Source organism: Labrus bergylta, chromosome 22 (genome assembly GCF_963930695.1).
Source record: "Labrus bergylta chromosome 22, fLabBer1.1, whole genome shotgun sequence".
NCBI classification, from domain to species: Eukaryota; Metazoa; Chordata; class Actinopteri; order Labriformes; family Labridae; genus Labrus; species Labrus bergylta.
The window spans coordinates 8,202,754-8,229,515 of NC_089216.1; the positions used below are offsets into that span (position 1 = coordinate 8,202,754).

Sequence of the window (26,762 nt, forward strand, 5' to 3'; positions counted from 1 at the left end):
CAGGGTGCGTCAGTCATTTATAAAAAAAAAAAAAACATTACAGCCGTTAACTTTTATCCATGTTTTAAATGTTTGATCATTTTGCTTCTGGTGAATCCGGATCTCTACATCAATGATGTTCATTTACATGGGAACAAGCTACTGCTTTATTAACCCAATGCAACATCAAGGGTCAAACGTTATATCATGTATCCATCCTCCCCTTTATTCCCTTAACATTCAGCAAGTTCTATTCCCAATCGGCTCTCATCCTTATGCACTGACTATCTACCACATGGATTTGAGTGTCAAACAGCGATGGAGATGAATTATTTACTACCTTCGCCCCTCTATCCCTTCATCTGTCTCCCCATTCATCCTTCCCTTGAGCTATCCAACCATCCATGTACAAGGTGAACAGTTGCACCACTACTGTGTCATGCTGTAATGGATAAATATTTAAGGAGTTTTGCATGAAAACAGAATATCAGCATTTCGAAAGGGGAAGATATTCTATCAAAAAGTGATTTGAGGTTGCTGTTCCGGCAAGGATCCAATCTACCACAAAAGTAAGCTTTCACATTTGCTCCTGCAATTCAAATAGTGAGTAATAAATAGCAAAGTTGAACTGACCTGTAGATGAGGGTCTCGTCGGCGGTGCAGTTGTATTGTATCTGATACATCCAGACAACATAAGCAGCGGACAAACGCCCCAAATCCCATCTGACTTGTGCTGATGTTGAAGTTACTCCTTGTACTCCAATCATCCTTTCTTCCTCTTCGTCCTCCTCTACCTCCTCCATGCTCCCTCCATCGACCCTCTCTCCTTCAGAGGCCCTGCTGCCATCACCCTTCTCGTCCTCCCCTCCAACATTCCTCCCATCGTCCATCTCTCCTACACGGCCTGCGCCATTGTTAATCCCTCCATTTTTCCCTGAACTGATATCTGAGGATCCTGGATCTGTCCGTAAAATCCCATTTGTCGCGTTCCTGTTGTTTTTGGTGTTCACATTGTTATTCCCTGTGTTTCCACCTGTTCCGCCCCGGTGAGGCAAGGGGATTATTTTCAGATCGACGGTGGCAGTCGCTTCGCCCGCTGCGTTTATTGCAATACACGTGTAAGCCCCGTCATCCCGGGCAACTGTAACTAACATATCCAAGGTCCCGTTGCTGAAGGAACTGATCCGAGATGAATTTGCAATTATTCGGTCATCAGGTGAAACCCAGTGGACCACTGGCTCAGGGTCCCCAATGGAACGGCATTTTAGCGTGGCTCGCTGGCCCTCCAGCACCCACAGCTTGTGAGTGTGGCGGGTGATGAGAGGTGGCTCACATGTAAATTCCTCCTCAGGAATTGACCAGAAATACCTGTGGGAAAAAGAAGGGGGAAAGGATCAGGCCAATGAGAGAAACTAAGGGAGTGATATATCACCTCTTTGGGCTAAGAGCAGGGACTTGTCTTGTTTACTGCCCCTGATATCGTTGGCAGATTAATGAAGTACATTAACCTAAAGATCTAAGTGCTCCTGTTGATCAATTTAAGAGTAAAGGTCAACAGCGCACCACCGTCTGAATAATTTTCATTGCCACTGCAGAAAACAGGATGTAGCAGGGAGTAATTAATGGTGCCAGCAATGACGTATAACAACAACAGATGCTCATTTTCCTTCTCAACCTTTTGAGAATGCTTTATAAGAATGACCGTTGCTGTTTCAAATCATGCTTTCAGAAAGTCATTCCTTTAGGCGCACCTTTCCTTTGAATTCAGCTCCAGCTCTATTCTTGCAAACATGATGGTCCAATAAAGGAGTTAAAAATCTTGAGGCCTGAATTTGGAAATGTGCTTAGACGGGGGCCAGATAAAAATCTGTAGGTGTGACTGGCCTAGAGAAAGTCGGAAAACATTGATCTGTGTATATTAATTGTGAACGCATTGCTGAAATGTCACTACTCCTTTCCTTCACTTAAGATTAAAGATGGGCTCATCAATCGGTGATATTCACCTTCCAGCTAGGTGAGCAGGTGTGGCACAAGTTTCCATGTCGTCACCACGGATGAGGCGCCTTAACCACAGCAGTTCACAATTGCAGTGGAATGGATTCCCTCCAAAATTCAAGCTTATGATAGTGTTGTAGGGGGTGGGGCTTATTGCACCTGTTTGGGACCTGAAGGGGGAGAAAAAAAAAACAATCTTGAATTACACAAATGAATAATCTTCAAGGTTAAGTTTGGGGAGTATTTCATTTCTAATCAACGAGGGTCTCAGGAGTTGAAAGACATTAAAAAAACACATCTCCTATTAAATTCTGTCCTTGCATCAGCAAGACTTCAGACTTCACTACTCACTGCCTAAAATGAGTAAAACAAATCATCATGAAAATGATGTAAAAAAAAAAATCAGTCGCAAAACTAACCAAGAGGATGCTGGGGAATAGAGCCGTTATATGCACCTCACAGCTGGCCTGTGCAAATTACAATAAGGATAAAATGCAAATACGATGGTATAAAACAGGACTAGGTAAGGTAAATTCTAAAGTAGTTTTTTTAAAAGATGGTCCCTGACAGTGGTGCATTAATTCCATTTAATGAAATGTGACTATAACTACAAAATAACGTAAGCGTCTAAACCTTTGCAAATGCATACGCACTGTTAGAAACTCACTCTTTTGGCTCTCTTTGTAACACAAAGAATAATGAGATAACAAAATAGATAGTGAGCGGAGTGACACTAACAATGTCTCCCTGTGTTTCAAAAGCTTCCCTGTTAGAAAAAAAAAACCCACTTTGGTGTCTCTGTGTTAATGTCTGCAAAGTAACATTTCCACTGAGCCACTTCTTAGAGAAACATAAAAGACGAAGCTTAAGAGCTACCTTGCAAAGAGGGGATCAGGAGGCAGGGTTCGCAGCCTGTTGGAGGTCATATCCAGCCTTGCAAGCTTATACAGCTCTCCGAAGACTCCTTCGGCTATGTGGTCTATCAAGTTGTGGTCCAGGTTGAGTGTGTGCAGACTGGCCATGTTCTGTATGGACTCCCATGGCACCCTGTTACAGACAGAGGAATACATCAAGAATAATTTGAGATATTTGACTACATTGATCATCTTTCCTTGCGTAAGAGTGGAACATTTACAGAATATGTCTTGAAAGAAAAGGCAGCTGTGACGATAGATTGAACTATATGACGCTTCTCTCCCCTGAGACACTACAAAAAAATGAACCTGATGAAGCAGTAAGTGTGCTGCTCTGCGACATTCAAAGTTCACTCTTAATGCTCTAAGCATCTTACTCTGCAGAAAACATGAATAAGCAAAGTCTAATTAATGGTGACGGCAATGACAGACAACAACAACAGATGCTTCTCAATCCGTCTCCTTTTTCTGGGTTTCAACAGTCCCATCTGCGACCCGTTGCTGTTGTCATTAAGTATTCATTATGTGCAGACATTCTCTTAAGAGCTGTTTTGGACTTACGAGTGAGTCAAAGCTGATGACTGAGAACCAGCATAATAGAATGCATTAAATTATATAACTAAATAATACAGTACAAAGCTTCCTTACAATAGACAAGCAACCTACAAGAGTTACAAAGAGCTATGATTTATGAAGTCATGTTTTTGGTTAAGAGTAGACTTAACTGAAGTTTGTTTTATGTTACTTCATCAGTCTTACAAACACACATTGATACAGAGTAGTAAAATGTGGGAAAAACAGATGCCAGCGAAATAACACTACCCATCATTTTTGCACGTTTTCTTTTTTAGGAATGAAGATTCAAGTGGGCAATAACAAATCTTGGCTCACTGCTTAACCAGCAGTGTCCCAGAATATTCCCCATGTGAGCTGAGTTCAGCTTCCAGAGCTGCTCTGCAAAACTCTGCTAAAAGCTGCATTGGAACAAATCTAAGCTGCAGGAGGCGCCAGGTGTTTCCACTTTCCTCCCTAATTAAATTACACAGGTGGGCCTCCCCACCTGGAAAATCTCTTCCTCTACCAGAAAATAAAAGTTTTCTGATTAAATGTTCTCAGTTATTTTTGCGTTTTACTTTAACGAGAAGGAATCAGTGATGCAGGCTCACTTTGAATATCAGTTTGTAAAGACTCCTATATGTAAACTGGAACAAACGCCCAATGGCAGTTACTAATCTGCATCATTAAAACTACATTTCTTTGACCTGGTGAAGGTTTGAGTGAGGCCAGAGAGCTCCTGTAGAGGAGACAAATGAATCACCTGAATCAAACCTGACAGCCAAAAGCTTCTGAATTTATCAGCGCAGCGGGCCACTACAAGAGGAGATTGATAAGAATATCATCATTATTCTGATTTATTTTATACAGAAGCAGAACTAGTGATGCTTTAAGAGTCTATATTGCCCCATATGTAGAAGAGGGAATACTTCATAGGACACTAAAAGACGATCCATATAGAACAGCTGAAGCAATGCACATTCTTTCACAGTGGGCAGGTTCAGGTGGGCACTCATCTAATCCAAGATCGAAGTCAAAGAAATTAAGAACTTCATCAAAATTGATTCACTTTGAATTTCCTAAGCTTTTAGTCCTCCCGCCCCAGCCTACGCAGCGTGCGCTGGTTTCTCTTCATTGTGTTCGCTGATGCTCGCAATATCACTCGAGACACGTCCACTGTGCCCTGAATTTAGGGAGCTGAGCTGCGTGTCTGCTGCGCGCACACTGCAGACTGAGACGTGAGCATAGGAAACTCCAGAGTATTACTGTGCTTCTACTTAACAAAGCGGAACAGATGCTTGTCGGGGGGATCACAACGGAGGCAGACGCTTTTACCTCCTGAGGTTATTGTAGGACATGTCGAGGTCTTCTAATGTGAGCAAGAAGTCATCAAAGGCCTGGACAGAGACTTTGACCAGCTGGTTGTTGTTGACGATCAGGTGTTGCAGATTGGCCAAACCAGTAAGGTCCCTGGGTCCAATTGTTGTCAAGCGATTCCCTGAAAATAGAAACATTACTCAGAGGTTTCACTTCAGTGTTGCCAAGATCTTGATTCATGTGAGTATTTTACGATAGTCTAATTTAGCTGTTTTAGGATGGCAGCGTTAATAGATTTCAAATAAAAGGGCTCACCATCCAAATGAAGCGACCTCAAGCTCTCCAGGTCGGCGAAGGCCATGGGTTTGATGAGGTTGATGGTATTCCTGGACAGAGTCAAATCAACCAGTCCCGACATGTTGACGAAGTCTATCCCTCCAACCTCAGTGATAAAGTTATCCGCCAGTCTTAGCTCGACTGTGCGCCGGTCGACGTGCGGGGGGACAAACAGGAGGCCCTTGTCGGCGCAGAGCGTGCTGAGTGACTCGGAAAGATTCCGACAGACGCAGTGGAAGGGACAGGCTGAGACCATACCCCAAGTCTCCCCTGCTCCGATCAGCGAAGGCAACAGGCAGCATGTGACCAGGGTCAGCCAGTGAAACGCCGGGAGGGGACCAGAGTCGGGGAGGGTTCTTTTCGTCGCTCTGGGGCAGGCGCAGTGGAAGAGGTGGGATGAGGAGGAGAGAGATGAGACGAGGAGAGGGGGAAGAAGAGAGAGCGAGAAGATGGACGGAGGGAAGAGGGAAGGAACGGTGGAGCTTTCCGCCCTTTGTTCCGTGTGGAGGTGTGCGTGGGGCAGGTGTTTATGTCTGCTGGGATTGAGGGGTGGGGGGACAGGCATGGTAGAACGCCTGGCGGACCACAGACCTAGAGGGAGACAAAGAAGGAGACGGGAGTTTAGTCCTGATCCCAGCATAGACACAGTTTTAATCGAGGTGTGTGAAGTGTGTTTTTTTTTTTTTGTGTGTGTGTGTCTGGTTTCCAGTTTTCCTCCTACTCTGACTAGACAGACCTGGAACAAGAGCCTGTTCTACACATGCACACTTGTGTGGGCCAAGGCCTTCTCTTAGATGATTACCACTCTGCACTTATGCCCACTTGGTGCTTTAAAGCATGGAAAAAAAAAAAAATCCATATTGGAAAAAATGGTTGACGCCCATGCAACATCATTCCTACTGTACCCTCCCACATGTCCAACTCTTCACCGCTACCACACATTGCCTAGCAACAACATCCCAAAAGACTGAGCACAGCCAGGCACCATAGAAACAGTTACCTAGAAACCTATTAAAGTAGAAGAGTCAAATGTTAAATTATCAGACCCTTTTCTTACGACTGTAGGTCAGGGAATCAAAATTGGATCAGAAGCTTAGCGGTCCTGATTACACAGCAGGACTTAAGTCAAGCACAGTCAACACATACTAACTCCCCACTGTTGTCTCGGACATCCTTAGCATCTAAACACAGCTGTGCGACGATGTTATAGAGATGAGTCACTGCCATGCCAGTGATTGCCATGCATATTAGTTGGCATAGCAACTGTAACCTAGATACAGAGAGAGTGACAGGGAGTGTTGATAACGGTCACAGTGACTATGGAAAGGAGACAAGAAGAGGAGACGGTGAGTCAGAGGCAGACACACACACACACGCACAGAGCAGCCACCGTCGTTGTAGACAGAGGGGTGCATTTTCAGGCGAAGCAATCTGGGAAACTTCGCTCAGGAAGGTAGAGCGCGGCGGTTATAGTGATGTATAATGTATGCAAGCTGATACTTTGAGTAACGACCAGGCACAACCGTATATCACGCTGACTGTACAGGTTGACGCAAATTGCTGGCTCGATATTTTCCATCAGTTGCTGGCTTTGCTCTTTCTGCGTGAAACTAGAAGAGGGCTTTACCGTTTAGCTCAGATCCCGAAGCTGTGTCGATATCAAAGCACGGGGGGGGGCTTTCCAGACGCATCTTTCATTCTCCTCCCTACTACATGCTTTGCTTTGGTCTACTTCCAAAAAATGTGTGCTCCATTAGCGCCATTAGACCGACTACAGTGTCCTATTTTTAAAACCTTCAGTCTACATCAAAAAGACGAAGAAACCTTGTGCTTAAAATAATGATTTGTTTTATCTCTCGCCTCTAAATGCTCCCGAGTGTTAAAGCAAGAGGAGGAAGGAAAGAAGTAGTAACCCCTCTTAGACGATGGGAATAGATCACATATGGATTACCTTAGGCTCCTACCAATGGTATCATTACTTCCTTAATGTCATGCGTTTCCTTTTCAAACAGGATGTTAGGGCGGAACATTAAACTGATGGGCAATTAGTTAAGGAGAGAAATGCAGTTAAATTTGAAAGGACGTGCAAAAAGGCAGGTTTGTTCCCATTCATACGACCTTTAATGGGCTACAGAGCCTCAAGTGTTAGAAAACACAGCTTTGTTGTCGATTTTTTTTTTTTTTGCTTTTTTAGTACTCAACACTAAATACCCGAGTGGCTCTTGGCTGTAATGACTACCAGAACCTCAGTCCCTTTCTCAAGCCAAATCTAAAAATACAACCTCCATACACACTCCAGCTTAGCAATGGGTACCACAGATAGTTATTGCCTGATGTCTGGTGTCATCAGTTTCAAAATCTGAAAAAAAAAAAAAAAACTTGTTTGCAGAAAGGAGACGGTTGATGTGTATGTGTGTGTGTGGGGGAGGGGGGGGGGACAAAGTCACGAATGCCTGCAGTGACAGCCTGTCCCCAGGGAGGCTGGGAGTCGACTGCTCCTGAGCTCCTGCAGAGGCGTGCATACTAAAATGTCAGAATGCCCCGGAAAAAGAAAAAAAAAAAAACCCGCGGCCCCTGAGAAGGCCTCGCATCAGGTGTTGTTGTCGAATAAGCAGGGTGCTTCTGTCCTGCGCTATACCAGCTTAGCCCGTACTTTGCTAATACTCTCTTCAAAGTCGGCTTTCTTTCAGCGGGGCTTGCTGAATATCAATACAATCCTGCTCTCCCCTGTTGTGCAGTCTGTGTCTCCACTCCTACAATTGACCTTAATCTTTCCTTGACTCCCTGTTTCTTATCTTTCCTAGTCTTCTTTCTCCTCTACTTTCTCTTTCTCTGCACTCTAGTAATAATTTACCCCCCCTGCTTTCTTCTGACACTTTCCCATACTCTTTTTATTTTTTTATTTTCGCCCCCTCTTCCTCCACATGAAAAAGCCTTCACAACCTTCTCCTTGGGTCATGCCTCTTCTGAGGAATCCTTCTCATGTCTCCTTGCCGTCTCTCCTCGCACCACTTACCTCACACCGCGCTGTCTTCTTCTATCCCGTCTCTCCATCCTTGCTCACCTCCCATCTTATAAACATCTCCGCCTCTGGCTGCTCTGTGAATTTCTACATTTTCTTTCTTTATGTCTCATTCCCGCTCTTTCTTTCTCTCCGTCTCTGTCTGCCCTTGAGGCAGCCGGAGCACGACAATGTTATCAGTCACACCTTTACCTCGACACCTTCGCCCCCTCTTTCTCCCCCTCCTCTGCCAGTAGTCTTTTTCCTCTCGTGTCTCTATCGCTTGCTGATTCTGCTGCCCTCCATGTCTCCTTGCCCCTCCTGCTCATACTTCCAGTCCAAAATTATACACGCACACACTCAGATCTTACTTTCCACACACACACCATATAAGTCTATTTTCTGCTGTATTCAGAAACACAATTTATTTCTCATTTCTCCTTTCCTCCATCGCCTCCTTCATTTGTCTAACTTTTCAGCCCATCCTTCCTTGCCATCTGCTTCATCTCTTCATTTTCCCCTGCCTCCATTTTTCTCTCACCTCTTCCTCACTCCTCCTACGACTTCCTACCTCCCTGACATCTTTCTTCTTCCACCACTGAATCTCCCTCTCCCCTCATCTCTGCATATTAGAGAGAGCGGATCTCATTTACAACTAGAGCAGTGCAGTCTTGAAACTTTCTCACACACACACACACACACACACACACACACACAGAAGCACACACAGAAGTTGGGTGTAACCGATCAGTCCACTTGGTGATCGATCTGATCCTAAGAGATGGATAGCACCCTGTCCCATTCGCTTACATTCCTCCACCTGCTCTCAATATCTCTCTCCTCTATGCGCTCTCTCTACAATATACTTCATGTCTCCCATTTGAAGTTACCACTCATATGAATACATTATTTTAACAGATTTGAACAGTATTTGTTGGTAGGATCACTGTGTATAATATATCAGTGTATACTCAGCTATTTCAATACCTAACATTTAAATAAAGTGGAAAATAACAAAACTGTGAATGTAATTACCTATAGGTCATCTTTAACCTCTTTGGTCTGTTTCTTGTGCTCCTGCAGCTCTTAAATTTCCTCTCTGGGGATCAATAAAGTCTCATCTTCCACACTGTTCTGATGCAGCATACAGGCTTAGTACAGTGTGTGAGTTTCTGCGCTTTTCTATGCGAGCACAGACTCCTCTTTTCTATGCGAGCACAGACTCCTCCGTCAGCTACGATCTACGCTCGGTGTATGTGGTTGTTGATATTGACTATAGGCCACTTTGTGTTTGTGTATGTGTGCAAATTATTTGTGACATTTCTCTGCACTTAGAGAGCTTTACTTGCATGAGTCTGCTGCTGAATTCGCAATAGGAAGGGAATACACAGATGTGAGATGCGTGAACACAAAACCTCTCACTTACTCTCTCTCACACACACACACACACACACACAAAGCAGCATGCCGGTCAGTGTAGCAGTAATATAGAAAACCCTTTAGAATAAACCCTGCACCCTTGGTCCATTTGCTTTGTATTTTTTATTTTGGGAAATATCTTGCTGCACTGTCTTGCATGAACCCTCCACCCTCCAGGGAGCACAACACAGTCAGGGTGGAGAGAGCAAAAAATGCAGCATGAAACAGGCGAGAACTTGAGCTAAAAGCGTCAGTGTAAGGAACTGTTTGGTCCCCCCCCCCCCCCCCCCCCCTTTGCTGTCGGAGCACGACTCAGCTGCACGGCTGAACCTAACCTCACCCTAACTTCCAAAAAGACGTTTTTTAAACACCCACCACGGCCCCAGGAGGGTGCATCCAAACCGACATAAAAATGAAGCCGCTAATAGCTTTATAACCATAAATTTCCATTACCTCTGGTTTCTGGTGACACCGCTGTACCTCGGCATAAACCCGTGCAATTAAAAGAAGCTGAAGGCTTGATTCCAAAGCTCCCTAATGTGTCGATTTGGGAGAATCTTTTTTTATTTCACATGGATGACCTGTTGCACTCACAGGCGTTCCTCCATTTCAGCCCAGTCTTTAAATCTCTGTGGACTATTAGAAATGTCACGCCTTCTTACATGCAGACCATAATTAAAACAGTTGACATACTCTTGAATGCGCGTGTATTTGCATTTATATTTTCCAAATCTTCCTTATGCTGTATGTATTCGTGCATCCTCTCTGGCAGGCACAAATGCCATTAGCCTGTAATCGACTTAGGGAATGTTGCAGTGTTTACAAACAAGGGGATTTGTATTAGCTCTCAAAAGCCACTTATCACAAGCACAGTAATCCACAGATCTGATTGGAGTGTGAATGGGAAGGTTTCAGTGACAGGCAGTCACCATGGTGCCATTATTTAGGTTGATGTTTTGAGTGCTGGAAGCTGAAGGTGGGACGACGTGAAGGGGGTGACATCATGTGACGATGAATACATACTGCTGACGAGCTTGTTTGACAGTGTTACATCAGAAAATACACACACATCCAACTATTGAATGTAGAGGCATCCCTTCACACAGAAATCATTTGAATCACACTAAAACTTCTAAGCATGCACTCTTACTCATAACCCAGGCCCTTGATATTAGGTGAGTGCTTGCACGGAGAAACAACTGCATACCAAAACAGTCTTCCCACACAATCATAATTATAGGGAGGCTGACGCACACACACATTCATGCACACTTTCTCTCTCTAGGCAAGGAACAAAAGAACGCCCACAGAGCCTCTTCGTGCGGCAGTCGTGTGTACTGCAAGCCCACTCATCCTTTTGATACTATCACTCCTCTGTCGTTCCTCTGTCGTACTCTGTCCTCTTCAGTCGTCCAACATGTGTGGAAAGCACAGCGAGACGGGTGTCAATATTAGATATGGAAACAGCAAGAAACTATTGTGGGAAGCAGAAAGAGGCTAACTGCTTCAAATCAAGTGAGGGGATGAAGAAAAAAGAGAAGCAAATTGGGAGAAGAGCGCGAAGAAGAAAAAAAAAAAAAAAACGGTGGGAGCAGAGGAGGAAAATAAAACCCACTGAAGGGAAGAGATGAGAACGAGTGGGGGAAGATGCTAGAAATGAGCAGGAGCTTGAAGAAGATCTAAAGGAAGAGGGATGAAGAGTCAGTGTTTATGAATGTGTGTTGTTAACCGGATGGGCAGAGAAATATGTAAAGGCGATAAACGTGTGAAGGCCACCATCCATCTCTGTCAGAAGAGAAGGATGAGGGAGGGAAGGAGTGGATTTGATTAGGGAACGAGAGCTGTGGTGAAAATGAGTTTGAGAGGCACCACTATCTTGATGGTGAGAGAGAAGGAGGGAGAGAGCAGAGAGTGGAAGGGCCTGGCTGAAGGATGGAGTGACAGGTGAGGAGGTTAAGAGCTAGAGGAGGAGGAGGACAGAGGATCGTGGGTCAAGGCATGGGAAATAAGGCACAGGTTTGACCATTCATTACCAGGATTGAGCCTTCAGGGTGGTCTTAAAAGTCGAATCAATTCCATCTTTGAATTCTTTATGATACGAGATTGACTGTGAGATTGGGAGGAGCTGTTGTGTAATTGGATTTTGATGTTTCGCCCTGAGGAGTATTTAAGATAATTGTTTGAAAAGATATTTTTTTTCTTTTTCTTATTAGCAGACAAGAACTTAAATATCTGCAATGAGGCAATATCAGCCAAACTATTTCTGATTGCAGCTCTGTGTTGGTCAATACTTAACTTAGGACCCATTTACTATCATCTGACAATGATAAGCCACTGAGAGTGACGGCCATCTTCCTGAGTTTCCGTTTAGCCATTTATTTTGCAATAATGGACTTGTGGATAAAATGTCCTTGTCCATGTTTTGTCCATGTTTAGAGTTTGACTTGTAACTTGGGAAGCCAGAATGAAAATGGTGTCTAAAAGGTCTCTAAATGTGTTGGAGGGAGTTTCAGCTGCGCTTCTGAGGCCAGTGCATAAGTGTGAGAAAGTGTAGTTCCTCGAGTGTCCACTTGAGGCTGGCTGCAAAAACCCCAGAAGTCGCATACACACCCAGCCAATGCTGCTAAATGTTATCTGACAACAGCCTTGTATTACAAAAGGACACCAGAACACTTCTAGTACAGATTAAGTCTAGGTTCTGCATTTAGACATCAGGTCGACCCGATACAGGTCTATCTTTGATACCCACACCCGCTGAAGAGGCACCATAGTTAGTTTACAAAAGTTGTGTATTTAGAATTTGGTCCAAAGTTTGGCTAAAATCAAAAGTCATAGTACTCAGTAGCTCTGTAGCACCGACAAGTACATAAGAGACGTACAAAGGAGAGTTCTCTTAAAAACAGAAAAGCTTTTAATCCTTATGACTGTTTTGGGTCTGTGTATAGTAAATTTTCAGGGAGCCTTCAGGCGTAACATGTAGGAAAAAAATGAATTTGTAAAGTGTCAGTCGTTAAGTGCTTGAAATGCACTTCTTTCTGAATCTGTACTGTCATCTGTTTTTCCCAGCTGCATACGAAGGGGGCACTGTTGGAAAAAAAAAAAAAAAAAAAAGCTCACAGAACCCCTTAGCTAAGAAGTAGGATTGAAAGAGAAGAATGGGAAAGCAGTGAAAGACTTGCAGTGTATTCTCTGTAAAATAAAAGGACTGCAGTCTCTTCACAGTGGGGCTTCAAAATAATACGCTTCTTCTGAAACAGCCCACTCAACTAATTCCCCCCAAACCGCTGTGCTGTTTTCCGGAGCGAAACAGCAACATTTGTGTGTCTGAGTCTGTGTGAAGACAGCAAGTGTCTGTATCCGTGTGTATACACATCTGTATGCACGACCTTCTCTCTCTTAATCCGTTTGGAATCCATCCTATTTGGAAGATTTTGATAATTGTTTCTACTTCTGGAACATTGAACAGTCAGATTTTAAAAACTGTTTTTGTTTTGGTTGTGTTTTTTTTTTTTCCACACTCTTGGAGATCTTCCACATCTGAATCAGTTGGGTAATTTAAATGTGTATATAATTGCTTTTTTTTTTTTTTTTTTTGGGGTCTTACTGATGCAAATTTCACAGCTCTTGCATGAAAGTAATAAAAACTCAGGTTTTTGTTATTTGCTTCAGCAGGCTGAGAATCACGCCTTCTTCGCTCCTTATGTCCAGAAAATTGACTTTTAGAGACATGACCGTTTCATAGGAGCTGAGTGAAATTGTAGCTGAGTGCTTTTGGCTTCTGCACCTTATCTTTAGTAGTTCTTAAAAGTATCTATAATCTTTTTGACATGGCAGCACATCATGGAAAGCAGGCCACTCTGCAGTTTGGAGTAAAAGCACGACATTATTGGTGAAAGGCTTTGAAGTTTTTTTTATATTTATAAAGGCTGTCACACTTAGCATCTAATTCACAAAGATAAGCAACTGAGTCTTAAACAAACTAAGAAAGCTTTGCTTAAAAAGTCAGAAATAGTTGACGCAAAATGTTTCTTGAGAAGCACTAATGTGTAGAAATGCTGGAGCACAAGAAGTGCCTGCCAGAGTTACAAAAACCAGGAGGCAGAGTTAACCCAGTGCTCCCATTTACCACGGGCTGCGAAGTGGTGAACTGTGAAGACTTGTGCAATGGTGGACAAGAAATCTGAGGCACTGAACAAAAGAATTAGGCCTCGCTCTCGTCCTGCCCTATGAGTGCCCTAGAAACTTACACTGGATGTAACAGCTAATTCTTGCCCCCAAGGTTCCCACCCCCAATTTAACTAGAATACATTTGGAACTTTAGCGTCACTTATGTTGAGCTGAGTATCATAGACATGCTTCCAGGAGTTGTCCATCCATTTTCAAGTTAATAAAGAAAGTATCTATAGCATTGGATGCAAGCTGAATAAATACTGCTGTGTCTCCCTTAATGATTTTTTGAATATATATTTGAATAGGTTTAACATTGATATGTCGTGAAAAATCTCTTTTGCAGCCTGGAAGCACATTCCACCAGTATTACAACCAAACAGCTCTGAAAGTTTCCTCTGCAATTCAGCAACAGAATTGTGTTATATCTGTGGCAGCCAATCTCCCACTCCTTGCTGAGCTTTTGTAATTTTGTTTCCTCACTTTGGAAAGCCCGCACGGCTGCACAGCTTGGGGATTATATTTTCTGGGAGGTAAATTGAATTGGCAAACAACGGGGGTGACAGTGATTTTCTTTGGCACTTCATCGGCACAGATCGTGCCAAGAAGCAATCTTAACATGCCCTGTTTATGAGGCTCTCGTTTGAAATTGTAAGTATGATCCTCGATCTAGTGCTCCACTATCGGTATGGGTCCACTTTTATGGAAGCAAGAAGGCACAGGCTTGCGTTGCGTGTTCATTATCTTTCACAGGGTTGGTTTGTTTTCACCTATATTGCTTCGGTGTCACTCTAAGAGCTAAGTGGGATCCTAGTATTATACATCTGGAAAGTCCTTTTGTAAGCTGTAGCAGCAGTTTCATTCTATACATCTATAACAGTGTTACAATCCGATCCAGTTGAGCAACCAAAATGACAGGAACAGCTGGGCAAATAAGAGACATGAAGTGCTGAAAACAGCTCTGGCAGCTCCATTCCACTGCTATACCGGGGTGCCTTTTTACTTGGAGAGGATTCATTTTTCATTGGTGGATGGCTGTCATATCAGTGCCAGGAAGGCGGCTCAACACTGCTCTGTTTTGATGCTTCCTTACTCCAGATGGCAATAGCACAGTTGCATCTGATTAAATTGCACAGTAACATTGTTTCAGATGAGGGCCAATAAAAGCCGATAATTAACAGCTGACAGTTTTTGTTTACGCTCCTTGCTTGTCAGTTGCGTTGGATTCCATATTGTTCTGAAATTGACAGCGAATGTGATGCATGATTTGTTTTTTTTTAAATGTTTTAGTTTTTGAAGATACATGGGGTTCTGTAATGACTCGGCTCACAGAGAATTCATCTAAATTTGCAGTTCCTTCGACTTTACATATCAGTTTCAGCTTATTGTTTAGCTGCCCAGCCTGTGACTGTACTAGTTTGGTTAACTCATAATGTATGTTTCTGCAAAATGTCCAAAAAACTACTGCACGTCAAACAGCAGACAGATAATGAACATAACAAAGCATTTACTAACTACAGAGTGATTTATTTAGCTTACCAGTTAATAAAGGACAAACAGTTTAAACCATGACATGCATCCAGTAAGTGGCTAGAGCTCCCAGTATGAATGACAAGGTTTCTCATGACAGCAGAAATAAGCAACATCTGCTTAAAGTTTGCTCTTCAAACTGTATCTATTCGATAAGTCATTGTTGTGCCACAAGTGGCCAAAAAGAGACGGTTGGTGCAAGTTTAAGGATTTACGATTTAACTAATGCCATACACGATGGATGGATGGATGCAGGGAGGGAGGGAGGGACAACTCTTTTCACAGTTTCACTAGCACTTCTTTTATGGCGTGAATTATACTTCATTTGATTACTACTAGTATTAAATGTCTGTCAAATTTGCGATAATGCAATATTCAGAAGTTGATATGCCATGCTTTTAATTGCACTTGCGTCCTACTTTTCAAAATCTTCAGGTCAGTTTAAGATGTTTTGTCACCTCTAGCTAAACTTTGGATGGGAATTGCTATGGGCCTGGACCAATTAGTGGCATTCCCACCTGAAAGAGTTTGGAGTCGGTCCCACCGCCTGCATCAGCCTGTTTCAAACGGAGTCTGATTAGAAAAATGAAATGAGTAATTATGTTCCTGTCCTGTTACATTAGATAGTGCAATAGCCTGCAGTTTGGGACCTACTCCAAACCTCTGAAGGATGAAGTTCTTTATGTGTCTGAGTCCACTCTCACTAAACAGTCCTCTGCAGTTTGAAGCTTAAGGACTTTGTGTGAATCTTATATGCTTGTAGGTGGCTGTATGTGTGTGTGTTGGTACTCGCAGTCATAGACGGGTCAGCCAACAGAAACTCTTCAACTTCAGTATCTAATCCACATTTTCTCCACTCAAAGAATGCACATGCTCACCCTCGCACGCTCACAATCCTACAGACACACGAGAGCTTAAATGCACTTTGCTTACACTCCCAAATTTGACTGCGCAGTGACACAAACTATCACAAGTGTTGCAAAATCACTGACCTGCCACTCACCCTGAACGTAATGTGTTTGCACTTTTCTGTCCCTCTCCTCCTCCACCATGTATCGCCCTCTGTTTCTCTCATCCCACCTTCATTATCCCCTCAGCGGCTCTTATAGCTCAGCTTTTTGTCCCATTGATGTCTTTCTTTTTGTGTTTCTTACTTCTCCGTCCTCACTTTCTTGCATTTTTGTCCCTCATAACACTTCTATATCAGCATCAAGAACCTAGCAGTGTTTCTAGTTTTTAAAATAGTGTTTTCATAACTTAGCTAATATAGTATAGAAGAACTGCAAATCAACTACAAACAAGCAATCCAGAGCAACGTCTCCTGACCAATCAGAAAGCCTGTAGCTGTGGTTATTGGGACCCTGATTGGCTCTCAGGATGAGCCTTACAAAAAGTGCTACTGGGTTTTTCAGTGTGTGTGTGTGTGTGTGTGCAAGTAGCAGTTTGATGATTCAGCAGGGTTTCCAGCTTTCTAAGGGGAAATCCTGTGTAACAGGGCAATTACCCAATCAGCACTCTGCATCCAGCACAGTAGGTCAATGACATGCCAACAAGCCACTGAACCCCAGAGCTGCATGTATTGATTAATCCTACACACACACATACATACATTAACCTATCTCCAGACATTTTTACCTGTTTATTTTTTATGTTTGTGTCTGGAACAAATGAATGTAGACAAATGTGAGAAGCAGAAGAACCCTGGAGATACATGTCGCATCAGGATAAGAAAGTAGGAATGATTACTAGTTTGAGGCCTGTTTGTATGACGCATGTTTGATCACTGAGGCTTCTCTAAGCTGTAAAGAATCCCAGACTGCTCTGTAACTCACCACAAAGAGCTTTTTTCCCCCCCCCTTGATATAAGACACTTATAAAGTAGAAACAACACTGCGCTGCAATGAGCCTGCAGGGGAAACTGCTTTCCCTTGAGTTCGTTGATTACATCATCTCACATTCTTATGCTTTACATTGTTGGTACAAGTAGGAATCCTCTGTCAGACTTAGGCTGTACGTGTTGCAGATTACTAGCTGCTTTGTTTTTTTTTTTCCTTTCCCTGACAGTCATCACCCACGCCATATTCTGCTCCGTGATTCACTTGAGCAACTACAACCTCCTGCATCTGTTGAGCATAGTGAAGCACACTAACACCTGCGAGTTAGCGGATTTGTAGTAGCGTTGGTTTTTACGTGCTGTTTTACAGCTGTCAGAAGGGGGAGGGGGGGGGTGCTTCCAACATGCACTGAGGTGCAAGGACATCTGTGGAAGCTGTTGGCTCCGACGCACAGGGCGATGCGAGTGCGACAAACACTAAGAAACTCACCATAGAAGGTTTCATATCACGTTACTGTTCAAAAGACGCCCAAGCCCTCATTAAACCTGATCTCTGCTTAGTAGTCGCAGCTTTGAACCCCTTGATGAATTACAATTGTCAAAACATTTTGATTTGTGAACCTGAACGATAATGTGGAACACTTTTCTTGTTTCTTTTGGGTGTGATGTTTTCCAGTATCATACACACAGAGATACAATTAGTGGTAATTCACTCTGTTTCTCACCCTCTCTTATTGATAAGATGTTGCTGCTTTCCCGCGTTTAATTGAAGTTAAAATAACTACCGTTGGGTTAATGGCTCATGTTGAAGATGTCGTATTGGTCGAACTTTGTTGATTTGGGGTATTTAAGTGATGACACATGAAGTCAGTTTGTCAGAAAAAGACCATGAATCAACATTTCAATGATTAAAGAAGCTAATCAGTCAGCCCTGGTTTGATAAATGCCAACCAACTTTTCTTTCAGGGTTGAAGTTATTCCATGAAATGTTGTGTTTAATGACAGGATGGGACACGTCACACTTCTCTGACGGCACTGAAACACATCAAAGTTTTGTGACTGTGTTTAAATCCGTGCTCCTTTTCCTGCTTTATCTCCGGAGGGGGGTTTTTCACAAAGCAGGATTAGCAAGTTAGCCAGATATCTTTTCAAAAAGGTTCTTGGGTTTCAATTCTTACTCTGCAGGGCTGAATCTGATTACTAAACCGCTTATGATAATAATGTCAGTGGCGTTTATCAACTGGGATCACTACTACTAAAGAGATTGGACTAATCGTATACAGCTTTGAAGGTAACTTCCAAATCTGAGATCTGAGATTTCCTGCAGTCGCTCATTAGTGAAGGTGTTTCAGTTTCTGGTATTTCTTGAATCTGCCAATAATTTGACATCAGGTCAGGTCTTTATCATCCCTCTCTCCTTTCTTCTAATCCCCCCCAGTCTCTCATTCTCCTTTCCTTCTCCCCCATAAACCATCCCTCTGTCAGTCTCCAGCGGTTGCCTTGGTTACAGTTTGTTCTGCTCATCAGGCGCCTGCTGTGCCTAACCAGACTGTCAACAGTTTAATTACTCATCCCCTCACCCTCTCCATCCTCTCTCACTTCTGTACTACAGTTTTCTGTCAGTGTTGCCTCCACCTCCGACTGGGGGGAGCCTCTTCGTCACTCCTTCGCTCTCGTCGTTTCCCTTCCTTTCAACTTTCGCATCGCATCGTGTCGCGCGCCATCTTTTCCTCCACCTCTCCGCCCCACCGTCCATCCCCCTCTGCAATCCAGAGCTTTAATAGTGTAGTTTTTCTTCTCCGACATAGTTATTCCTCAGTTCCCTTTATTCCCACTCCTTCTTATCACCCACCTCTCAAGTGTCATCACAAGCCATTCCATTCTTCATTATTCTCTCCCACTCCATCATGTGAGTGTTACTCCCTCTTACACAGTCACTCTTGTAATTACTGCTCTTCGTCGCGCTATCATTCTACACCTCTCCGTCCATCATCTACCACTCGGTTCTTTATCTGTTGACAGCGGCCTGACGTCTCCTCCTTTTTGATCCTCCGTTCTTTTCCCCCTCTCCATTTCTCATCCATCCATCTGCCCATTCATCCATCAAGTGCCGCCTTCTGACATCGACAACGTCTCTCTTGTTTCAGGCTTTCAAATCTTACGTTGTCTGGATTGAAAGGTGGCTATGTCAGAAAAGGTGAAACTTTTTCTTGTCAGTGTCACTATTTTCTGTGCTCTGTAGTCCTTTAATTGACAGTTTATTAAACCCCTCCCCCTGCTCCCCAGCTTTTAGCCAATCGTAGATCAGCAACTGTAACCAGGCAAGTTAGGCCTTGAACCTCTAAGAAGACCACTACCTTGTTTTCCAACTCCACAAATTCCCAAATTAGCGTAAAGTGTAAATGAGCAATTAATTGATCTGCCTATTTCTAACTCACTCTCACTAGGTGGTCCACTTCATGTCCTCTTTCTTCTCTTTTCCTTCATCTACTTGCCGGTCTGTTCTTCTTGGCAAGGCCCCGTCTTTGAACAGTGAGCATCCCATCTGCTCATGAATCTCCATTTAACGTAGCCTCAGAAATGACACACACCCTCAGAAACAAAAGAGCCTCCACAACGAAGCAACGACAAGATCATTTCAAAAACTCCTCTTTTATTCCAGTTTGAACCGCATGACTCTTACCTGTATTCTTAAGACTGTTAGAAATTAGAAAAGACAATCAAGCCAATAATAGAATCAGGATTTGGTTAATGGATATCAAAAGGCGTCTTGTGTTTTGAATTTTAAAAGACTCGCTCTTTATTTTTTTTTTACAGCATTAGCGCTGCCCCTGTTGAAAGCCGAGTCAAAACGGTTGTAAATGATCAACAGAGTAAATAATGAACGCTTTGTCACTTATCAAGAAGCTCGTTGTTCATAAAAATAGTTCCACATGTGATGTGTTGTTTTCAACCTGGATCTCTTTTGTTTCTGTCATAATTAAAGCTCATCTTGGAGAAAAAAAAACAACATTTTCCCACTAAGTTATGCCTCTTAATTGCCATGTTGTTGTTGTTGTTGTTTTTTTTACATAGAAAAGCCCCATGGTGTAAGACATTCCCCTTGTAGTTCTTTCTCTAAATAGCTCATTACTTGCGTTAGCCAGACTTTTCGGGGTCATTTAAGACTAATTGTAGCCAATGGTAGAACAGTAGAAAGCCACATAATGACGACCATCTGTCATTTCTAATTATTTCTTCCTCATCTCTCCATCTATTTTTATCTCTGTTAATTCATCATTTTAGCCTGAATGTGCCTCTTAATAACAATCTCATCATTCATCCTACTTAAAATCGTCGTGTTTTTTTTTTCTCCACTTATTTTACAATGAACTCTACAGTCATTTTATTTTCTCCCAACACTGATGTATCAATCTTTATGCTCTAACCCCTCCCCCGTCTTATCTCTTCCTCTGCTGCCATGAACCCTTTATCATTTCATTCTTTCTTTTCTAACCCATCCTACCTTTTCCTTTTTCCCTTCGTCTGTCTTTCTTCCCCTGTAAGTTAAGGGAGTCGATCTCTGCTTTTCACTCTCCTGCTTTAATCCCTCCGTCTGACCTCCCTCAGCCCTCAGTGCCCATCACTATGTGCTGGCTCACCGCGCCCTCCACTTCTCCCCTCTCCGTCCCCCCTGCGTCTCTTTACCGTCTCCCTTTACCTCCCTTGTGCATTTTTCCCCCTCTTCTCCCGTCTCCATTTCTTTCTCATTGCCCTCCGATCCTTCCATACATCCACTCAGTCGGCCTGATCTCCTGTGTCAGTGTGCCAAATCTGTGTGTGTGTGTGTGTGTGTGTGTGTGTGTGTGTGTGTGTGTGTGTGTGTGTGTGTGTGTGTGTGTGTGTGTGTGTGTGTGTGTGTGTGTGTGTGTGTGTGTGTGTGTGTGTGTGTGTGTGTGTGTGTGTGTGTGTGTGTGTGTGTGTGTGTGTGTGTGTGTGTGTGTGTGTGTGTGTGTGTGTGTGTGTGTGTGTGTGTGTGTGTGTGTGTGTGTGTGTGTGTGTGTGTGTGTGTGCTGCAACATAGCTTACGTTAAAACAAAGGGAGGATAGATTGTGTGCTGCTGCTGCTGCCACCACACACACACACACTGCATCCACACACACACACGACACGCCAGGTGAGATTACATAAAAGCGAGGTGATGAAAGCCAAGCTCAGACGCACCTATGAGTAATCTGATACAGGACAGCTGGCTGACACACGCACACACACACACACGCGCACACACACACACACAAAGCGAGGGATAGCAGGACTCTCTGTGTGGCTATGTAGAGCGAGGAGGAAAAAAAAGAAAGAGAGAAAGGAGGTGTGGAAGGACCAGAATAGAAGGATAAGAAAAGAAAAGCAAACAATCCTCTTGTGCCATGTGGGAGATTTGTGTTTTTCTTCTGTGTGTACTCTGACATTTGCCTCTTGTGTTTTGGTTGTTATGAACGCACATCTGTTCATTATTTATAGGCCTGCGTGAGGGTGTGTGTGTGTGTGTGTGTGTGTGTGTGTGTGTGTGTGTGTGAAAGAGAGAGAGAGAGAGAGAGAGAGAGAGAGAGGGAGAACACATAGTTCCCAGTCCAGCATTGATGTGCTCAATGATTCAGCACAAGAGAGCTAACCATGCAAACATGGATCTACCTTTACTCGCCACTTTATGACAACAGTGTGTGTGTGTGTGTGTGTGTGTGTGTGTTTGTCACTGCATGGACGTTACCTTTTCCGTCTGTGCGGCTCTATAATCCAAATCAGCTCCACATGTTATCCAGGTTTATGTGTGTGTGTGTGTGTGTGTGAGTGGTTAGCACTGATCTCGCCCCAGGTGTTTCTCCAGCGGGCCAGCAGTCGGAGGTGTAAGGGAGGGGAGGGGAGGGGAGGGGGGGGGAGGGAGGGAGGGGTTTGTGTGTTTGTGCGGAAAAACCTGTCCTACTCCCCCTTCACACACGCGCCTCCCGCACACATTCAAAAGGAGTAGGATGTAGGTCAGTGTCAGAAAAAGCAGAGAGAGAGAGTCACAGAAACTCCAATCCCCACAATATCCTCTTAGAGGTCTATAGATGAAGAAAACGTGGAAAATCCCGAATTACTCGCTCAATCCTGGTGTGGTATTCCAAAATAGAGACCTCAGTTTGAGAAAAAATCCAAGGATCCACTTGGCTTGAAATCCTATTCAGTGCGTTTTCATACGATTCCCTCATGGCTGTATTCAACTTTCCTTTATACTTCAATCGACGGAGAATAAGAATCCTGGAGTTGCTGACGATCTTCACCTCTCCGCCTTCCCCTTTTTCTCCCTCTCTCCTTTTTCTCCCCTCTCTCTCACTCATACAGCCAAGTCTCTTGTCTCCTTAATAATTCATCTGGCTCTGTGACGACTTCTTCACTGCTTTACTCGTTCACACTTTCAGTTTTCCCCCCCCACTCTCTTCTTCTCATCCCTTACTTCCTTTACTGACTCCCAGGGTGTGTCACAGGGCCTCTGTGCACCCTACAAGCTCCCGCATTGAACTAGTCACTCTTTTATGACCTTGGGGGGAGGTGGAGAAAAGGAGGATTGGGAGTTGGATGGAGGGACGGCTTGAAACCTGCAAAAGAGAAGAAACAATAAGCGAATTAACTCTGTGAGAAGTACGTGTGTTCTATTTCTGCGCTCCCATAAATCACACAAACTCTGGAATGAGTCCATTTTTCTACCTCTTTTTTTCCTCCAGCAATCCCCATCCATCCCTCCTTTAAGTGTCCATCATTCACTCCTCCTGTAGGGCCTCTTAAAATCCCCCCTCCCCATCTCGCAACCTCCTAATTTTTTTGTCCTCTCTGACTCCCCCCCTCCCTCTTTGCCGCTCACCTGTCGGTCAGGGAGAATCAATAGTTCTGAGACCCTCTTAACGCCTCTCAGCAGGCTGCATTGGCTTGCTCTTGAACACACACACACACACACACACACACAGACACGCACACACAGTCATGCAGCACATTCAGGCATGCTTCCACACACACTCCTCCAACACGGTCACCACCATGCACACAGACCACGCATACGCACGCATCCACTAAGTAGTCATGCAGTGATACTCTCCTGCAAGCACACACAGCCTCTGCATCTCTCTCTCTCCCTCTCTCTCTCTCTCTCCCTCCCTCTCCCCCCGCTTCCAGGCACACACACACACACAGAGTCTAATGAAACAACACGGCTATTGATCAGCACCATAAAAGTCAGACAGTTCAGAAGTCAGCCCCCCCCCCCCACTCCCCAGCCTGTCAATCAAACTCCAAAAGCCGACACCTTTAAGAAGACAATCTCATTATCTAGCGCTGAAGCTGCGGACTCACTTTGTGTTTGTGTGTGTTTCTGAGTGTGTTCCTTAGAGTGTGTTTATGCACATTAGTGCAGCAGCTTTATATGTGCAGCCTCTCTACCTATTTTCTGCCTCCCTGACTGCAACTGGAAACCCCTGATTTTCTTTTTTCACTTCTGTTTATCTGCGTCCCCCCCCCCCCTCCGGTATTCACTTTGCGTCTTCAAAAGCACAACACTGCCACTGTGTCTCTTTTCTTTTCTTTTCTTCCAATTTTTTCCAATCCTCCTCCGCTCCTTTCATCCTTATCTTACATGTCGTTTCCTCTTTCTTGCCCTCCGCTTGATGGAAAAGGTGGAAATTACTAACCTTGTGTTCCGGATCATTCCTCCACGACCCATGGAAACCGTCACATCTCCACTGTCCCTGCCGCTCGCTCTCTGTCTCAGCTCCGTGGAAAAACACCCATCTCTCTCTCTCTCTCTCTCTTGCTCTCTCTTTCTCTCTCCTCTCTATCTCTCACTGTCTATCCCCCCCCCTCTCTCTCTCTCTCTCTCTCTCTCTCCTCCCGCTGGTCGTCCCCTCTCTCGGTCTCGACAGCTGCAGCGCTCTGTCTGCCTCCTCTGTCGCTCTTCCGTCCGACTGTAGGCTGATTGAATTTTAAGTCATGTTAATCCCACAGTACAGGTGCTGAATGAAGGAGTGGACACAGCAAAAGAGAAGCATGAGAGAGAGGGAGAAAATCACAGAATGCAGGGACTAAGCTGGCTTGTATTTTTTTTAAATCTCTTCTTTCCTTCAGGGAGGTTTTCTTTTTTTCTTCTCCACTTGTGCTGCCTTTACTCAGTCACTTCTTCTTGATTCATCCATTTATCTGCATCTTTATCCTCTGGCTCTTCCTTGATCTTTTTTTTGGCTTACTTTGTCCTTATCTCTTGGTGGAGGAGTAGAGAGGAGTGTGTGATTCCCGGCGAGACGCAGAAGAGAGGATTGTGATCCGTCTCCGGCAGCATCGAGCATCGGTCTGAGCAGGGGAGAGGGAGAGAGAGAGAGAGAGAGAGAGAGAGAGAGAGAGAGAGAGAGAGAGAGAGAGAGAGAGAGAGAGAGAGAGAGGAGTGAAGTTGAAGAGCAGGAGAGATTGAGGATGGGTGGGTAACGCAGAGGAAAAGGAAAATGGGAAAGAGGAGAATAAAGATGGAATCCTGTGGGAGAAGGAAGAGGGGAGAGGAAGAATAATGAGAGACATGGAAGAGAGAGGAGGAGTGAAAAAAGGAGGAAACCAGGCTCGAGTGAAGATGAGTAACAAAGGCAGTAATAGAAAATAGGCAAGTTAATGTATTAAATATAAGTGAGACTACTACAGTACATATATTAGATACTTGAACGCATTTCCATTTTGTGTAATCTGATTATCTACTTTATTGTATCCCTGTATTTAAAGGGTGCTTGTCAGATTTCCACACAGAAAGTAGTTAGCTTTATAAAAAGGCAACATTCATACATTGAATAAAGCAGTTCCAGTAGTTTCCACCTTGAGCAGCTTTGAACTGAATGCAGCTCATACTTCACACTATTCTGAACCTTTCTGATTGGACCTATTAATACGACCAAAACAAGAAGGACCTCTTTGTAGGTACATGTGCTGCCTTACTGCAACACCCTAGCTATGTTGTAGTTTCTTCCTCTGTACAACTGACCTCCAAAACCCGTTAATAATGCATACCATAGATACAGCAATGCCTTCTGCAGCATGTTCCTGATAAGTGAAATACAGGAAAGAAGATTATTTCTAATCAGTCCCAAAAACTCTGTCTTTTAGCTGTAAATACTTAAAATACTGTACATTCAAATAGTAAAGTTACTCTAAATGTCATTGTCAAGCTTTTATGAAAATCAAACTGTTTTCACCGGTTTTTAAAGATGTGCTAGGTGCCAGAACAAGCGAGGACAAGCACGGTTGATTATGGTTTTGTCCTTCTGATGTACGTTCAGGAAAAAAATTGTTAAAAGAAAACAAATCTGACATATTCCCCATCGTACGCTAGGACAGTTGTGTGATTGTCAGCATCTTGAAAACACAGCTGAAGAAATCTAATGACAGCGCCTTTCTGCTTTTATAAAAAAAAAGTCTTACTTTTTTAATTACAGTTGAGTCATACTTCACTGCGCACTTATACAGAATACTTAAAGCAACAATAGACAGGAATTCGGTTTGGTGCGCGTTGGCGCCTACTGAAGGTCTCTGAGTGCAACTGCAGTGTCATAAGACTGATTGGCCACATCACCGAGGTTAATTTATCATGTTAAGTGAGACAGGTTTGTAAGGTTCCTTATGTATAAAACTAACTTGAAGACTGACATTCATTTATTTGAATGCCGACCTGAGACGTAACTTGGGTTAGATGACTTGTTGCTTTGAAGCTGTGGTGTTACTTACTCCACATGAGAAGAGGATCTGATGACTTCTCCCACCACTGATGGAGGGTCAGGGGGATAGAATCAGGAAAAGAAGATGAGGGAAGAGGAGAAGATCCACGTCGTCCTTCATGACGAGTGGAAGCAAAGCTCTTAGCGCTTTCAGCAGCCCCGGGTCTGACCGGCATGACAGGAGGAGCAAAGGAGGATGATTAAGAAGGAGTAAGCACAGAGGGGCCACATGTGAGAAAAGAGGACGAGAAGAGAGGGGAGGACGAGGATCTCTGGGGGCGTCAGGGAGATAAGTGAGGAAGAGAGGGGTTAGTGAAGGATGTAGGGTACGAGCGGAAGGAGTGATAGCATGGCAATAGGAACAAGTGTAGCTGATACCACTTCAAACGGTGGTCGAGAGCTTGATTTCCCCACCGCGCAGATATCCTCTGGAAATAGCTGTTTAATGGAAATGGTCTGTGGGATTGAGTGTGTGTGTGTGTGTGTGTGTGTGTGTGTGTGTGTGTGTGTCAGTCAGTGTGTGTCTCATCGCTCAGGCAGAACATATAATGCCTGAGATATTGGATGTTGGAATTAAGTCGCTTTCCAACATTCACATACATGCAGGTCCATTTTGTCAACACAATCGCACACACAGGAGATGAAACATAGAAAGATGGGAATAAAAAAAAAAAAATGATAAAAAGATGCTAGAAGGAGATTTGGTTGTGCTATGGCTGAATTGGTTTTTCATGTCTCCCATTTTCCACCGAGGAGTCAATTTTGTCCTTCATTCACATCTCCCATCTCCTCAATCGTCCTCCATCTGCCCCTCCTGCTTATTTATCTCGGCCTTCTCAAGCATCAACTTTCTTATCCCATTTCCATTTCTCTTTCTTTGAGTTATTTTTATCCCTCTTTACTGTCACCCTCATTTTTTCCCCCCCCCACCTCCTGTTGCCTGGTGTATTTTTAACCA

At 43.8% G+C, this 26,762-nt stretch overlaps 2 protein-coding genes across 4 annotated transcripts in view; one reads left to right on the plus strand and one right to left on the minus strand.

The window, feature by feature from the left end:
* LOC109991342 (leucine-rich repeat and fibronectin type-III domain-containing protein 4) overlaps positions 1-22,204 on the minus strand; it is a 33,142-nt gene extending 10,938 nt beyond the window's left edge. Inside the window, exons 1-6 of the mRNA XM_020643644.3 lie at positions 21,796-22,204; positions 5,076-5,687; positions 4,779-4,941; positions 2,851-3,021; positions 1,983-2,144; positions 613-1,347 (exon numbers count right to left, since the gene is read on the minus strand). Of these exons, the coding sequence (XP_020499300.2) occupies positions 613-1,347; positions 1,983-2,144; positions 2,851-3,021; positions 4,779-4,941; positions 5,076-5,661 (1,817 nt within the window). The 5' untranslated portion in view covers positions 5,662-5,687; positions 21,796-22,204. The remainder of the gene's footprint in view (positions 1-612; positions 1,348-1,982; positions 2,145-2,850; positions 3,022-4,778; positions 4,942-5,075; positions 5,688-21,795) is intronic.
* The window catches only part of LOC109991341 (pyruvate carboxylase, mitochondrial), a 272,579-nt gene that overhangs the window by 171,014 nt on the left and 74,803 nt on the right, over positions 1-26,762 (plus strand). The gene's annotated exons all lie outside the window — the stretch shown is intronic.